The 16,181-nt window shown below is 38.4% G+C and overlaps 1 protein-coding gene across 3 annotated transcripts in view; it reads right to left on the bottom strand.

The window, feature by feature from the left end:
• Positions 1-11,338, bottom strand: part of MTMR2 (myotubularin related protein 2) — a 114,920-nt gene extending 103,582 nt beyond the window's left edge. The window contains exons 1-2 of one of the 3 annotated variants that reach the window (XM_027579544.2): positions 11,059-11,336; positions 1,665-1,735 (exon numbers count right to left, since the gene is read on the bottom strand). Coding sequence is in view for 1 of the 3 variants with exons in the window: in XM_027579543.2 (XP_027435344.1) it covers positions 11,059-11,138 (80 nt within the window). In the remaining 2 variants the exon portion in view is untranslated. Of the gene's footprint in view, positions 1-1,664; positions 1,736-11,058 lie in introns of all 3 variants that reach the window. The other 2 variants (XM_027579546.2, XM_027579543.2) reach the window with 2 other exon arrangements.
• Positions 11,339-16,181: the final 4,843 nt, after the last annotated feature.

Below are 16,181 nucleotides of genomic sequence, written 5' to 3'. Positions count from 1 at the left end.
AAATTCGAGAATTACAGAGTATCTCCCCAAAATTGGATAACTACTTTTACTAATGTAAGATTATCATTCAGTACCAGTATACCATACACAATACAATATAAACCATACACAATACTAAAACTAAGTTAAACTCATATGGTTCAGAAAATAATTTAGACTATTTCAGTCACTCAAAGATACTGTGACTATCAGCCATAATAATTCAGTATTAAAAATATAAAATAACTTCAATTGCTTAATATCTCTGGCTTGGTATATAAAGTATCAGATTCTGAACCAAGAAAATAAAACCACTTCTAAAAGTACCTCACAGAATCCAAAGGGGGTAAAAAACAAAGTTTTAACATTAAATTATTCATATTACAGTTGAGCAAGCACCTACTATTTGCAAAGCACTATGCTAGCTACCATCATTCAAAAATTAAATCAAATCCCTTCTTCTCAGAAGCATAAAACTTAAAGGCCAAGTTGGAATAGTACCATGGCGGGGATGGGGGGTGGGGGTGGGGTGGTCCTCTACTTGGACTACTAGGGTCTTTTTCTACCCAATGATTTCAAAATCAGAACCAGTCACATATCTACTGGAGAAATAGTCCATGTTTTTCATGCACAAAACCCGTATGTGCATTTAGTTAATTTTTTCAATAATGGTAACGGATTCATTACAATTTTATATATACACAGGAAAGCTGCCTGGCCTAAAAGAAGTCACTATGTGATTTAGTGAAGTCTAGAATTGGGAGTCAGGAGATCACTTCTAACATTAATTAGCTCTGTGACTTTGAAGGCAACAAGACCAATCGTCTCTGGCCTTCTAACACATACTATACCTTTGGGTAAGTTATTAAACTTCTCTAGGTCTCTTTCTGCATCTATACAAACATGTAGAGTCCAAAAAGTATCTGGATTGAAGGTACTCACTTTAAGTGCAGATTTTTGGGCCCACTCCCAGTGTTTCAGAATGTCTGCGCTGAAAGCTAGGAAGCTAAATGTCTCCTAAGTATCACAGGTAACTGAAATATGCAGATGGTCCTCAGCCACACTTAAGGTCATCACAAGTCCTAGTCACACCAGATGATCTCTAACGTCCCTAACTGTATAAAAAGATGACACAACTCATTTCAGCACCAAGGTGTTAGGAATTCTGGATCTAGCATAATGTGCAGGCAATAGTAGATGCTAAACAAATACTTATAGAGAGGAACAAAGGGAGGGAGGGAGGAAGGGAGGAGGCTAGCTAGCTAACTGGTCATATTTCTGGCTAAGAAACATACAAAATGGAAGTAAAATTAAAATTGAGTAAAACATCAGCAGCCAAAGAGCAAAGACCTCAGTCTCTACATACATTCAATTTTAAATATAACATGAGCCATTGTCAAACAGCAAACTACTAAAGAGAAAAAGGGAAAAAAACAGTACACAGAAGCCAAAAGAATTTTAATGGAAAATTACTGGTGACTAAAACATAGCAACTGTTTACTCCGGGTAGAAGAGAACACAGAATTTTAAGGACTGGGACTTGGAATTGGGACTAAAGTTTGAAGTTACTGGTTACTCAAAGGCATAAATTTCATTTGGGATAAAAGTATATGGATTCCAGAAATATTGGTGACAATATTAACTTTTGTCCATTTTTTTTTAATTCCATTTTCCCATTCACTTACATTATAATTTTTGAGATGTTTTATCTTCACTTCTGATGATCTTCAAATGTCAATGGCTCTTAACACATTAACTGTAAACAAACACACAAAGGAACTTAGGGGAATTCAGATACTTAAGGAACCCTACAGTAAAGTATTCTAAGTTATTCTGTAAAGCCTCCAGGGGAGGGAGCGGGGGGGGAGGAGGCTTTGGTACCATGTTTACCTGCTTCATAATGTATCCAATGTTCAAAATGTAATATCGTTCTAATGACAATGTCCTCTTAATCATCAAGCAAAGAAAAAAAAAATCATCCTATCTTCTGTCAGAAGCAAAAAACATTCATAGTCAGAGAAAATTCTCTCCAAATATGGACACTCTGAACTCACCGATGTATTGTGTATACATTAGCCTTTTCCTGCTCATCAGTGCAGCCAATCAAAGAAACTCATTTCCTTGCCACTACCACCCAATCATCCTGCCCTGGGACCGCCCCTCTTTTGGGTCTAGACCTAGAACATGGTTTGGGCCTAGACCTAGGTCTTCAGGCATGATCAGGTCTTTACAAAGACCCTGACATTAAGCAGACTTGGGTCCAAATGTCAAACTGCTCTCCCTAATCTTCGGTTTTTTCCTCTGTAAAATGGAAACAATAATACTGTTTATTTTATATAATTATGATGATAATATGAGAAAATGTATACTAAGGGATTTAGCACCATGCCCAGCAAGCACTCAAAAATGTTAAGTGCCATTATTTATATTAGTATTAATAATCACAACAATATTATTTTACTTCTAGAACAACTGTCTACCACTTGAAAAGCAAAGTTTATCCTAGGTGTTTCTATTTTTACATACTGCCTTTGGTTATAATGGAAGAATATTATCCAATACCAGTAACAGAGGACATCTGTATCATATAAAATTTTATTTTTGACCTTGCTGGGTATCCTGCTTAGCTCAAGAAAATTAAGGCTTGAAATCACTAGTCTGTCTTCAGCCAAAGTTATTATTCCTTTTGCTAACACACAACCTTCTAACAAAGTCCTACTTGCAGTGATCTGTAAAGGCAATTTTGCTAGGAGAGGAGATGGGTATATTTAAAAGGCATATAACTCATGCCTTTTAAATCCTCTGAGCCCAGAGAACAATGCCCTACCAATCCAGAGGAACCTTCTCTACCCTCTTCTACCCACTTCCAAATGATTAAACACCTATGTTTGACATTACATGCTTAAAATATTAATATTTAAGTTCAGAAACAAAAATGCATAAACATGGATTTCTCTGAATTTTCAAGTTTTAAGGTCAAAGATACAAAAGCACACAAAACATATTGCAAAAGCATTCATAAACTAACATGGTCCCAAATGGCCAGTTTTATTTCCCCTATGGAGACCAAACCTTTAGAAATGAAATGAGAGAAAACACCTAAGTGGAAACCTGAGGCAATATTTCTGGGGGGAGATAAAACACATGGACACGAGGCTGGGAAGCAAACTGGAAACAGCAGAAGAGTAAGCAGTGTCGGCCACCATCCTCATTACCACCACTACTTTACCATGCAATTCCTTGAGCTCTTCAAATGAAGTAAAAAATGAAATAGCACGGCTGATCATTCTTCATTTGATTTCCATCTACCTTTCACTTAAAAGTTGACAATTATGAAATGTATCCCTTTTATGTTATGATCCCAGGTTAGGATTACAAAAATCTGGCCCAAGATAATACACACAAAAAAGTATAAAGTTAAAAAACTTGAGTTTAGAGTGTTCCAAGATACAGTTTTCTTTTCTGGCCTGCTACAATACATCATGTCTCTCAGCGTATTTTCTACTTTGGTCACCGCTCTTGCAAGTCTCAGAATGTCTCTGCCCTAAGTGAAGTATTGTTGACTTTAATGGGAAAATGTCTTCCTTGCTAAAATGATTCATTTATGCTATGCAGAAGCTGCTGTCTCCAATACCCATTTTCTACTATTTCTATTGGAAAGAACCTCCAATTTTTAGCTCAGCACAGGCTTCCCAGAAGAGACTACACACCCTAGCCTTCCCTTGTGGTTAGGTATGGCCATGGAACCATGTTCTGGCCAACTGGATGTAAGCTTAAAAGATTATATATAACCTCAAAAAAATATCCCTTAAGAAAGAGAACATGCCTTTCTTCTTCCCTTCATCCTTCCTTCTGACTACAATAAATGCAATGGTTAGAGTTCCAACAGCAATTTTGGTTCATGAGGTAACACTGCAATAAAGAGACTGTGTTCTTGGTACTTCAGGTCCACTATATCAGATCAGTATGGACTATCTCTGGGCTTTTATATGTGAGAAAAACTAAAATCATCTGTTTTAGGCCACAGTTAGTTTGGATTTTCTGTTATAATCTGTTAAACGTAAACCCTAACTTTAAAAAAATAAGAGGAATTTTCCAAGTATCAGTATTTAGGGTTTTTGAAGTATCTAGTTCAAAAGGTACTTTAAAAGTGAATTCTTGACGAACCATGAGAGACGATGGACTCTGAAAAACAAACTGAGGGTTCTAGAGAGGAGGAGGGTGGGGAGATCGGTTAGCCTGGTGATGGGTATTCAAGGGGGCACGTTCTGCATGGAGCACTGGGTGTTATGCACAAACAATGAATCATGGAACACTTCATCAAAAACTAATGATGTAATGTATGGTGATTAACATAACAATAAAAAAATAAAGATTAAAAAAATGTGAATTCTTACTATACTGAAAACATAGCATCTGCCCTTACCTAATGTAGGCTAAAAAGTATTTAAAGAGCCCAAGAGCTAATCTCATCCAGTAAGAGCCTTTGAAAAGTCATCAGCGATGCCTGCCATGGTAAGTACCAGGTGCGTAGTGGGGGAAGAACTATGAAGGTGGCACATTCGTTGTCTATAGTGACGGCAGGACTGGCACATACACAGAAGCACAGTAAGAGGGACCGCACAACTAGTTTTGTGTAATAAAATTATAGGAAAGGGAACGGAGATTATTATTTTCATTAAGAGGGCATCGTCTCTAGTCCCTTTGATTTTAATAATTTTGTACCAATCTTTTTTTTTTTGATAGTTCCATTTTTAACCTGACTTCCTGTGGGAAGCAGGCTTATAAAATCACTGCCTATCCTTAACTATCAACTCTCAATAGTTTTTAGTCCTATCCACAGATTTAACTAATTCAAACAATGGGACAAAGATAGCAAGTGCTTTACCTATTCAAAACTAATTTTCTTCAAAAGAAAAAGTACTCTCTACTAAAATCTAAAGAATTTCCACTGGTCAAGTCCTGATTCACATGCAAACTTTGGCCCTAGAGATTTTGAATACAATAGCATGAACTTGGCAGCTTTACAAAATAAACTTAACTGATTTCTGGACATCTGTATCTGGGTTATTTCCTTCCCTTGGGCGTAATCCAGACTTCATTCGTTCAGGTGATGGCTTCCTGGAATTACTTATTTATATTTTTTTCAATTTATGTTACCACTAATGGATTTCACCAAGGACCTTTTTCTTTTTTTAAGATTTATTTATTTGGGAGAGAGAGAACGTGCATGCGCAAGTTGGAGAGAGGCAGAGGGAGAGAGAGAATCTCCAGCAGACTCCCTGCTGAGCACGGAGCCCCTTGCAGGGCTCAATCTCATGACCCTGAGATCATGACCCAAGCTGAAACCAGGAGTTGGACACTCAACCGACTTAGCCACCCAGGCACCCCAAGGACCTATTTTTAAGAAAAGACCTAAAACATGTATTCCTGATGTGTTACTCATAGCTGAGAAAGAAAAAAACCTCAGGCAATTTCCTAAAAATCAGATGTCATAAATCCCTAAAGAGATGACTTTTACCTTTCACTACTTCAATCAATATTTCTACAAAAATGCTTTCAAGTAATAGGCTTATGGTAGCGGGAACACAGACCTTAACTTAGTTTGTTTCAACAAATATTGATGGAGTTACTAGAAAACAATTAGCAAAAGACCTAAGGCAGTGGTTCTCAAACTCTAGTTTTAGTTTAGGATCACCTGCAGGACTTGCTTAAACAAACTGCAGGCCCCACTGCCAGAGTGTTTTATCCAATTACATCTGAGGTAGGACCAGGGAATCTGTATTTTTTTTTTAAGATTTTATTTATTTGAGAGAGAGAGAATGAGAGATAGAGAGCACGAGAGGGAAGAGGGTCAGAGGGAGAAGCAGACTCCCTGCTGAGCAGGGAGCCCGATGTGGGACTCGATCCTGGGACTCCAGGATCATGACCTGAGCCGAAGGCAGTCGCTTAACCAACTGAGCCACCCAGGCGCCCCGGGAATCTGCATTTTTAACAAATCCCCAAAGGATGCTGATGCTACTGATCTGGGAACTACTGATCGACATTAATAGAAGACTACTGATGACAGCATAAAGAGGAAAGAAAAAAACACATATGGGACCCAATCTCAATTTTAGTACACTTGTATACTTTTGACTAGTAATTAATCTTTTTAAATTGTCTTTCAGAAAAAAATCTATACAGTAATTACTGAAGTTCACAATAATATTGGATCTTATCTGACAGAACTTTAAAGTACTTCTGGGTCCTGGAATAATGAAATACAAAATAAGTAAGTATGTCCAATGTCTGACACAAGGTTTAATTATATTGCCAAGGTTGGAAGCTCAACCTGCAAGTTTCACTTAGTTCCATAACTAGTTTCTACCACTAATCCTGGCCAGATGCCTCAGAAGACATGCCAAGAGTCAGTGGGTAAGAGTGTGTGATTGGACACAAATCTATCACCACTACTGGAAAACAACCCCAAAACACATTTCCTACCAACATATCAGCTCTAAGTGAACTTGAGGCTGAAACTAGAGATGAAATCTTACAAAAAATGTGTTTCAGAAATCTTAAAAACTCTTCTCCCTTTTCAAACTATAAGTACCATCAAAATTCATGGAAACAACCAGAATTTGCTGTTTTCAGATGATGATAATTTTAAAGGAAGACATGTAACTTAAAAATGTAATTAGTTGAAGACTACTTTTCTGAGTATATTCAATGTACCATACTTTGATTTTTTTTATCTAAGTTAAATGTAAGTATATACATATAAATATGTAAATATAAATGCTAATGAATTTATAGACTAGAAATCAACTGATAAACCAAAATAATCTGAGACAAACAACTGGTGCCCAGAATAACTAGAGTATATGAGGGTATATAAAAGATGAAAGAAACAGATATTAAATAAAATGACAAGATAAGTTAGACAGAAAGAGACCAAAATAATCAAGAGTAGCAGATGGAAAAGCAGGTGGGTTAAAGGAACACAATGTTGTGAAAATATATGACTGGGCACAGAAAAGATAATGTAGCCAATAAAATCAGCTCAGCGCGTCAAGAGGCTTCATGCAAGAATAACTTTAGCTTGAACTTGAAGTTGTATCTTTACTGGCCAAATTCAACCTAAGAAAACCCTTTGTAATCCTTTGAATGGAGACAGCAAATAAGGAGCAGTGAACATTCAACATTTCTTTATTCAAACATTTACTAGACACCTATTTGGCATTAGATATAATAGCATGTGATTATGCATAATAAAAAATAATCAAAGAAACCCACTCAGGCAGTGCATTTTATAACAGTGTACAAACAAAAAATGGAAAGCCAGACTAAGAAGGCAGAAATAATATCAATATAGCGACAAATCCTGCTGTATAACTTATACAATTCTAAGGCTCAGGCCTACCCTAGCTATCATATGTAGCCTACAGTACTGTTTTATCTATATCCTGTATAAATCATACTTAGGTCAAGAATCAGAGCAAGGGCAACAAGAATTAAATTATGGAATGCAGCCAGATTATCAGGGTGCTCAAGTGAACTTTTTCACAACTCTCTCTCTGGGGCTGGACACATTGAAGAATGGACAACACAGGATATACAAGAGCTGCTGAACAGCTCATTGAAGTAGACTAACACCAAGCAAGATTCACCAAAGAAAACTGCATTTTTTTAAGGATGAAGAATGACATAACTACAGCTGACTAGGAAACTGCTATCCGGCTATCATATAAAAAAATTAAATCACTCCTTTGTGGCCAAAAGCATCAAGCCTATGATGACCCAAAAGGCAAAGCCAAAAGCAGTAGCAGCTCTGAGACGACCACATATATAGGTAGACAGATAGACAGACATATCAAGACTCAACATACATCTGAAAATTGTATCTATTTGAGAGAGAGAGAGTGCGCACGCCTGGAGGAGGAGCAGAGGGAGAGAGAGAGAGAATCTCAAGCAGACTCTGCAATGAGCACAGAGCCCGACTCCAGGCTCAATCCCACAACCCCGAGATCATGATCTGAGCTGAAACCAAGAGTCGGACACTCAACTGACTGAGCCACTGAGGCGCCCCAAGACTCAGCATACATTTAGTGTGAACTACAGATCCCACAAGAGCCTGTCACCCAACTTCAATGGAGTGTGTCATTTTCAAAAAAACAATGGGCAACCAGAAGGATTAGTGTAAAATTTTTCAGATTTATATTCTTCCTATTTCCCAGAAAAACATAAAAAACTTACAAATTAACACATTTAAATATAATATTTAAACTGAATTCATCTAATAGAAGTACTTGAAGAAATTAGATAGGCGTTTATTACCAACTTCAGTTAAAAATCTGACTGAAGTCTTTTTGCTAATTTGAAGAGAAACATGCAGTAACATAGTTTGCATTTTCAAACAAATAGGAAGCACACTTTTTTTTGAACAATTTTTCCTGGAGCTAAACTCAGCAGAAATTTATGTCAATCTAGTCTGTAAAAGACATATGGAACACACTGAACATATTAACTATTATTGTATGGGAGGTATCAAAACAAATTCACATGGCAATTTCCTAACTGAAAAAGTGAAAATTTGAAATTGAAAATGTCCTAATTGTAAAAAACAGAAAGCATAAAAATAAACTATTTAAGGGCAACATTTCTGCAAAAGGCTGAGACAATACAGTCCAAACATAGATATTCTGCTTTATCATAGGCTATCAAAGTAAAAACTTAAACAATTGGATAGCCACTTAGCATAGCTATTATAATCATGGTTGTCTACCCTGCCTCTGTATCAGAATCATCTACAATTGATTGTTTGCCTAGATTAAGTTTAAATTTAAGCTAACAAGCATCTATAATGCAGCTATTCTATACTGTTGATCAACCAGGTGTAATGATTCATAAAATAAAAGACATGAAAAAATTTAGCAGGGTGAATTCTACATAGCAGACATTCAATAAATGTAATCTTTTCTACCTTCCAAAGGAAAGGAGAAAGCTGTCATTTTCCTATGGAAAGTAGATCATACTTATGTTTTTGTCCAGAGAGGACGAGGCTAACATATTCTAGTCCAAACTCTTTCAAGGAGTTAGTTTCCTCAAATTCATATATCAGTAACATAATTTTTTAATTAAGAATTAGAATGCATATATAAACTTTAAAGTTACTGGGCTTTCTTTGGGGGGGAATTAAATGTACTTAAATGGCACAATTAGGTACATTAATTTGTAATAAATTTATTTATTTAGTATAATTTCAAAATCCGTAAAGGGATTTTGTATAATTTCAAAAATCCATAAAGGGAATATCTTAGTAGTTAAGAATGCATCTTAATCATTATTGTCATTGAGAAAGAATGATAGAACTTTAGACTGCCAAGGGACCTTACAGGTTTTCTAGATCAACTTCTTTATTTTGAAAGATGAGAAAACTGCGGACTAGAAAGGTTAAATGATACAAGCCAAGAAGCTAGCAGAGCCAAGGACTTTTAAGAGTCTGAGCCTTCTAACTTCCAGTACATTCTTCATTCTAACAGACTATGCTGCCTCCTGTGGTTCTAAATCCTCTTGCTTGGGTGAGATTACTGGTTGCTTCACTTGTTTTCTTTACATTCTATTCTGAACCATAGCTGCCATTTGTAACTTTCCTATAAAATTACAATTTTCCAACCTGTTTTCTGCATAATTTTATGAGTGAGAATGTAAATCCTCCACTTCCTAAATTTCAGAGTAATAAACATAAAATTTTTTAAATGTACGGTAAATATGATTGAATGCAAAGAAAAATTCTTCTCTCCTGGATAATTACATCTACAGATTCAAAAAAAAAAAATTTATTGAGCACCTCTGACATGCAGGGTCTCTGTTAAATGCTTGGGGCAAGAAGATAAGTAAGATATGGTCCTTGTCCTACAGTAGCTTAATTAAAAGGAGAAAAGTCAATTAAACCAACAATTACACTGTTTGTTAAGAACTCTGAAAAAGGTGTGGGCAGGTTGCTATGAGTGCTTTAGAGAATCTAATTTATAATGATGAAATCAGCTAATAATTTCCCATAAGGTCTGAACAGTAATAGGAAAACATAGCTGTGTCACCCATATTTAGTGGAGTCCCAAATAAATTAAGAGAAAGAAACTTCAATTTATTCAGAGGAAAATGAAATGTTTTCACACAGATTAGTATCCAATAACTCTCTAATAATAATTAGACTGTTTTTTGATGGGAAAGAACCGATTTCATTGTGGCTACATAACAAACACAGGTCTTCTATTATTTCTTCCTAAAATTTTAAATCACTATTTTAAAACCAAAGGGAAAATATTCATCTAAAACATGTCTAGTTAATATTCACAACAGCTGTCTACAAAATTGCATACTAAAGTACTCCTCAAAATTCCAGGAAAAAAAAAAATCCCATCTGGAACAAGAGAAATAACCAGGAGAACTGGTAGCCCAAGAAGGAAGAAAACTACCACTCATTACTCACTCCGGGTTAAGGGCTGCTCAGATTCCTAGATAATGACTTTCAGCTGCAAGATTTAGAAAAGACGTACAGTAGGCATTTTTATTTACATTTTTAAAACGAAATGGGGGGAAGGGGTCAGAGTATAGGGAAAATCATTAAACAGATAAGGAAGTAAAGTGATGGAAAAAAGAGGAAAGGATGGGCAAGAATCCCAAAATCAAAGAAACATGGACAGATGGAAGAAAGACTGGAGAATGGTTTGGAAAAGAGTAAAGGCAGGCAGAGAGGAAATGAGGGGTGGTGGCTGGGGGAAGGGCGGTCCAAAAAAATAATTCAAGAGGGAATGAGAACCAAGACAAACTAATGAACTGGGGCTCCCTCAACCAGGGATAAAAAGAGATCGTTATACGTAGAGTCACAGATAAAGCAGCAGTGAGTTTTAACCTCCCTTTTCCCCAGCCTCTAAACCCCAAAGAGGGAGGAAGAAGTGGTTCCCAAGTCCAAGGAAAGGAATTTCGGCGCAGCCTTCGGGAAGCAAGCCCAAGAGTTGGGGCACCATCCAGCGGGTCCCCGGCCCCTCTCCATCCCTCTCGGGCGCTGGGCGGGGCCCTGGGCATCCTGGTTACCTGGACAGGGAGTCCACGCTGGGCGGCCGTGCTGCGGCCGGCTGGGAGCCAAGACTCTCGCAGCTCGAGCTCTTCTCCATGGCGCGGCGGGGGCAGCGGGAGGGAAAGGCTGAAGGGACCTCCGCGGCTGCGGGGCGGGAGGAGCGGAGGGCGGAGTGCGCCGGGCAGGGGCCGCGGTCAGGCCCGCGCCGGCCCGGGAGGGAGACCGGAAGCGGCCATGTTCCCCCAGACTGCACCGCGCCCAGGGATGGCCGAGGAGCGGGAGGACCCCGCGGCTCCCCTCCGACTCCAGCCCCGACGCGCTGCGCTCGCTACGTGCGCTCGCTGCGTACCGCGCGCTTCTTCTGGGCTGGGAAGGGGAAGTGGCCCTTCCCGCGGTGAGAGGGTACCTTGAGGCTGGGGGAGATGAGGACCCCTTGGGAGGAAGGGGAAATTTTAGAAATAAGAGAGAAGAGTAAGGGAATACTAGGGGCGAGGATCATAGGGATGGGGATGACTGAGAGAGGAATGGTGGAGAAGACGGGGTAGTAAAGGCGTGCGGGCGAACAGTAGGATGAAGGGGCGGAGAGGACGGGGGGGTGCACGAAGAGAGGAAGAGAACATAGGGGCACACAAAGGGTGAGGGTACTAGAGATGGCAAAGTGTTCACCAGATTTGGGGCTGAAAATAATAATTAAATGATTAATAATTAAATAGTGATTAAAGGTTGCTTTAGCCAATCAGACACGAATTCAAGTCCTGCCCCTGCCGGTCGCTTGCAGTGTAACCCAAGATATTGAACATCAGCTTCCTTATCTGTAAAATAGGAAAAATAATAACTTCACAGATTAGATAAATTAATACATATAAAATGCTTTAAAAATTTTTGGCGCATAGTAAGCACTCAAATATTAGCTGTTAGCATTACTACCTACTTCATAAGTGTTGTTAGGATGTGATGTATTAATGCATATAAACGGTTTCTAAAACAACTTCAAAAAATGGTAGCTATAGGGCAGGAATACATAGGAAGGGGGCAGAGAAGTGATTGGTATGGGAAAGGTAGTAGAGAAAGTACAGGACATTTAGGAAAAAAATTAATGCTTTTTTTATTTTTTATTGTTATGTTAATCACCATACATTACATCATTAGTTTTTGATGTAGTGTTCCATGATTCATTGTTTGTGCATAACAACCAGTGCTCCACGCAGAATGTGCCTTCTTTAACACCCATCACCAGGCTAACCCATCCTCCCGCCCTCTCCCCTCTAGAACCCTCAGTTTGTTTTTCAGAGTCCATAGTCTCATGGTTCATCTCCCCCTCCGAGTTCCCCTCCCTTCATTCTTCCCCTGCTATCTTCTTCTTCTTCTTCTTCTTCTTCTTCTTTTCTTCTTCTTTTTCTTCTTCTTCTTCTTCTTCTTCTTCTTAACATATGTTGTATTATTTGTTTCAGAGGTACAGATCTGTGATTCAACTCCTATCTTCACTCTACCACCTTCCCAGTATTGTAGAAAGGGCACTAGAAAAGCAGAAATTTTCAAACTATGACTTGGATTAAGTCTGTGTGGTCTGGAAGGGTGCAGGGGCAAAGCACTTTGGCATTAGTCCATTGTACACCCAAGGAGGTATGGAAGAGGAAAATGGGATCTGATAAATATGCAAAGAGAATTAGACACATACACTATTGTATGTGGTGATGTTGGATAGGGGACAAACAAGCAATCTTTCCCTGCCCTCTCAAATTCCCCTGCAGAGCAGGAAGGGAGGGTAGAGAGATAGAACTGTGATAAGAGAATAGGAACTGGGTGAAGGGGAAATGCTTCTGCTGGTTATTTTCTGTTATGGAAGACACAGGAAGGACAAAAGAAGGAAAGCATAAAGGGATTTTTCTGGTTGAGACTGAATCACAGTTACCTCGTGTGAAGTATAAAATGATGCAAGGATTATTTCTGTAAAAAAAATAACAATGAATCATTTAAAAAACCTTCCCTGCTAGGATAAATAGAATTATGTTCATTTAAACTAGATTTAATTTATACTGACAACTGATGTTTTAAGAAAATCTTAAAGTATAGGGCCAGTGAAGTATTAACTTGAAGTACATTCCCCAAAAGAACAACCTAACCTAGTTGTGTTCAGCATACTTATTAAAATAAAATGTTGGGTTTTTTTTTTAAAGATTTTATTTATTTGACAGAGACACAGCGAGAGAGGGAACACAAGCAGGGGGAGTGGGAGAGGGAGAAACAGGCTTCCTGTGGAGCAGGGAGCCCTATGCCGGGCACGATCCCAGGACTCTGGGATCATGACCTGAGCTGAAGGTCATGGTTAGTGACTGAGCCACCCAGGCGTCCCTAAAATAAAATGTTTTTAAGCACTTTAAAAGCCTTTGCCTTTTTATTCCATTCTCTAGCTTGGCAAGGATAGGATGGCAGCTGATAGTTTTTATTTATATAATTTTTAAAGAGGACTTTAACTGTACTCCTCTAATAGGCAAAGAAAATAGGCAGAAACACTTAACAAGCATAAACATCTACGATGATTCATAGAAGAATTTGCTTATTGATTCCTAGTTTCTACCTGCCTTCCAAAATGCTGACTCACTGTCACTTGATACTTTGACATAGATTTTGCTAAGCTAAGTTTAGTGAAGACTGATGAGGAAGATCCAAGCTCTCTCTACAGCCCAGTTGTTTCTAGGACTGTGTTAATAGAGCACTTGAAACCGCCTGCCTGATGATGTAACAATTTGTATATGAATCTATCTGGTGATTAATAAAGAACAATAATGCAGGGTGTCTGGCTGGTTCAGTTGGTAGAGCGTGCGACTCTTGGTTTCAGGGTTGTGAGTTCGAGCCCCACTTTGGGGTGAGATTACTTAAAAATAAAAATCTAAAAAAGAAAAAAATAATGTTAGTGTAGAGATTTTAGAACCAGACAAATCTGAATTGGGATCTGACTCTGTCACATGATTTCAATTAAGTTGCTTCTCCAACACTGCTTTCTCATCTCTAAAATGGGAATAAAAATATCCACATAAAAGGATTGTTTTTCCCTATACAGAGTTGGTTTTGCAGAAGGATCTCAGTCAATGGATCTGTTGCTATTATTATGTGTTCTTCCTCTGATCTTACGTTTTACTTCTAAATATTAAAGCAGTGATTTCTGAGAATGAATAACAAGCAAAGAATACTTTAATTTCAGCTGAAAGTTAAATTAGTGCTTAATTCTTTTTCTGACATGTTGGTTGCTGTGTCATATACCCAAGAGAAATCACCTTGATTAGGACTTTGCACCTCAGTTTTCTTGTTTTTTTTTTTTTAAAGATTTTATTTATTTATTTGACAGAGAGAGACACAACGAGAGAGGGAACACAAGCAGTGGGAGTGGGAGGAGAAGCAGGCTTCCCACCGAGCAGGGAGCCCGATTCAGGGCTCGATCCCAGGGCCCTGGGATCATGACCTGAGCCGAAGGCAGACACTTAACGACCGAGCCACTCAGGCGTCCCAGTTTTCTTGTCTTTTAACAGAACACTTTAGCTTATCCCAGGTCTTCAGGAACTATTGCTAACGTTAAATTACAGCATAGGTTCATCTTGTAGCCGGGGTGCAGGTGTGCAAGAGCACCTGGCTCCAGGGATCCCAAACAGACCAGGTTCAGCCACTCCCAGCTTACAAAATCCAAAGGCAGAGAAACTAGTAGTGGTGAAACAAGAAAGGAATTTATTACAGTGAGGTCAACGCTGGGAAAACAGCAGACTATCCTCTCGACTATCTCAAAGTGCTGAAAATACTTCCAGGTTTATATAAGGAAAAATGGGAACAAAGTTGGTGGGTATGTGCAGGTGGGCAGTAAAGTAAATTGATCATTATCTTGGAGTCAGTCATGGACCATGGGCAGAGTCTTGCTGGCTCTGGACAGTCCTTACTGCTTAAGTGGGTAGTTTCTGTTCCCAGTCCAGGGATGCTTTGCCCACAGGGTCTTTTGCCTGAGTTAAGAAATATGCTGGAAAGAGGAACTTAATCAATTAAAAGTTATAGACTGAGGTCAAAATGGAGGTAGTTGAAGTCCTCTTTCAATCTCTCCTATTAAATGGTTAACTTAAGACCTTCCCAAAAGTAATTTTTTTATTTGAAATCTGGGCCAGTGTTTCTCAAATGATCTGTGGGAAGAACAAGTGTTTTGTTTTTAATTTCCAAGCTGTCATCAACCAATGTTTTTTTAAAATAGAAGAATTAATTACTAAATAAATGAAACTTAAACAAAACCTGAAGGCATGCAATATGCAAGGCCAATTTTTTTTCTTATAAGTAATGGATCTAAAATGACTTCATGAAAGTTACATGAAGGTTCCTTAGCACATATTCTCAATTCTGCTCTCATCTCATCATGGACAGGCAATAAATAGTTCATGTACAGGCACTGATTGGTAAACCACAATTTGAATAGCACTGACTTGGATCTATAGGTTGTTGCCTATCAGCTTATCAAAGGGTGTTTATTAGACAATCTGAAGCAGAATAAGAAAATAAACTTCTCTTATGATAGTAAAATGGTGGTTAGGAATGGACAAGTAGAGGGAAAATTCTCTTAAACACACATGCCAGAAATATAATCCTTAGCTCAAGCAAGCATAATTCTTTTTTTTTTTTTTTTTTTTCAGAGAGAGAGAGTGTTGGGGAGAGGGGAACTAAACAGAGAGAAAGGGGAAATCTTACTCAGGCTCCATGCCCAGCACAGAGCCAGACCCTGAGATCATGACCTGAGACACCAAAATCAAGAGTTGGATGCTTAACCAACTGAACCACCCAGGCACACCCCTGCCCCCAACACAGGGTTTGAACCATTGACCCTGAGATGGAGACCTGAGCCAAGATCAAGAGTCAGATACTTAACTGACTGAGCCACCCAGGTACCCCAAGCATGCATAATTCTAATAATTTATTATTTATATGCAAAAATTTAATTTTTTTATTACTTTGATTTGGAGAGTTCCTCTTCTAGTATGGAGAAGTAGACTTATAACAGGTTGACCTTTCCACAGGTAACAACTGGAAACTCCAGACAGTAAAACAACAACCTGAGGAGTCAAGAGAGTGGACAGAAGTACACAGAATCAAAATGTGCAGGAAGTGACCAACA

This window comes from Zalophus californianus, chromosome 11 (assembly GCF_009762305.2).
Source record: "Zalophus californianus isolate mZalCal1 chromosome 11, mZalCal1.pri.v2, whole genome shotgun sequence".
Taxonomy (NCBI): domain Eukaryota; kingdom Metazoa; phylum Chordata; class Mammalia; order Carnivora; family Otariidae; genus Zalophus; species Zalophus californianus.
The sequence above is the reverse complement of the archived record's forward strand: the minus strand, read 5'-3'. Positions and strand labels throughout refer to the sequence as shown.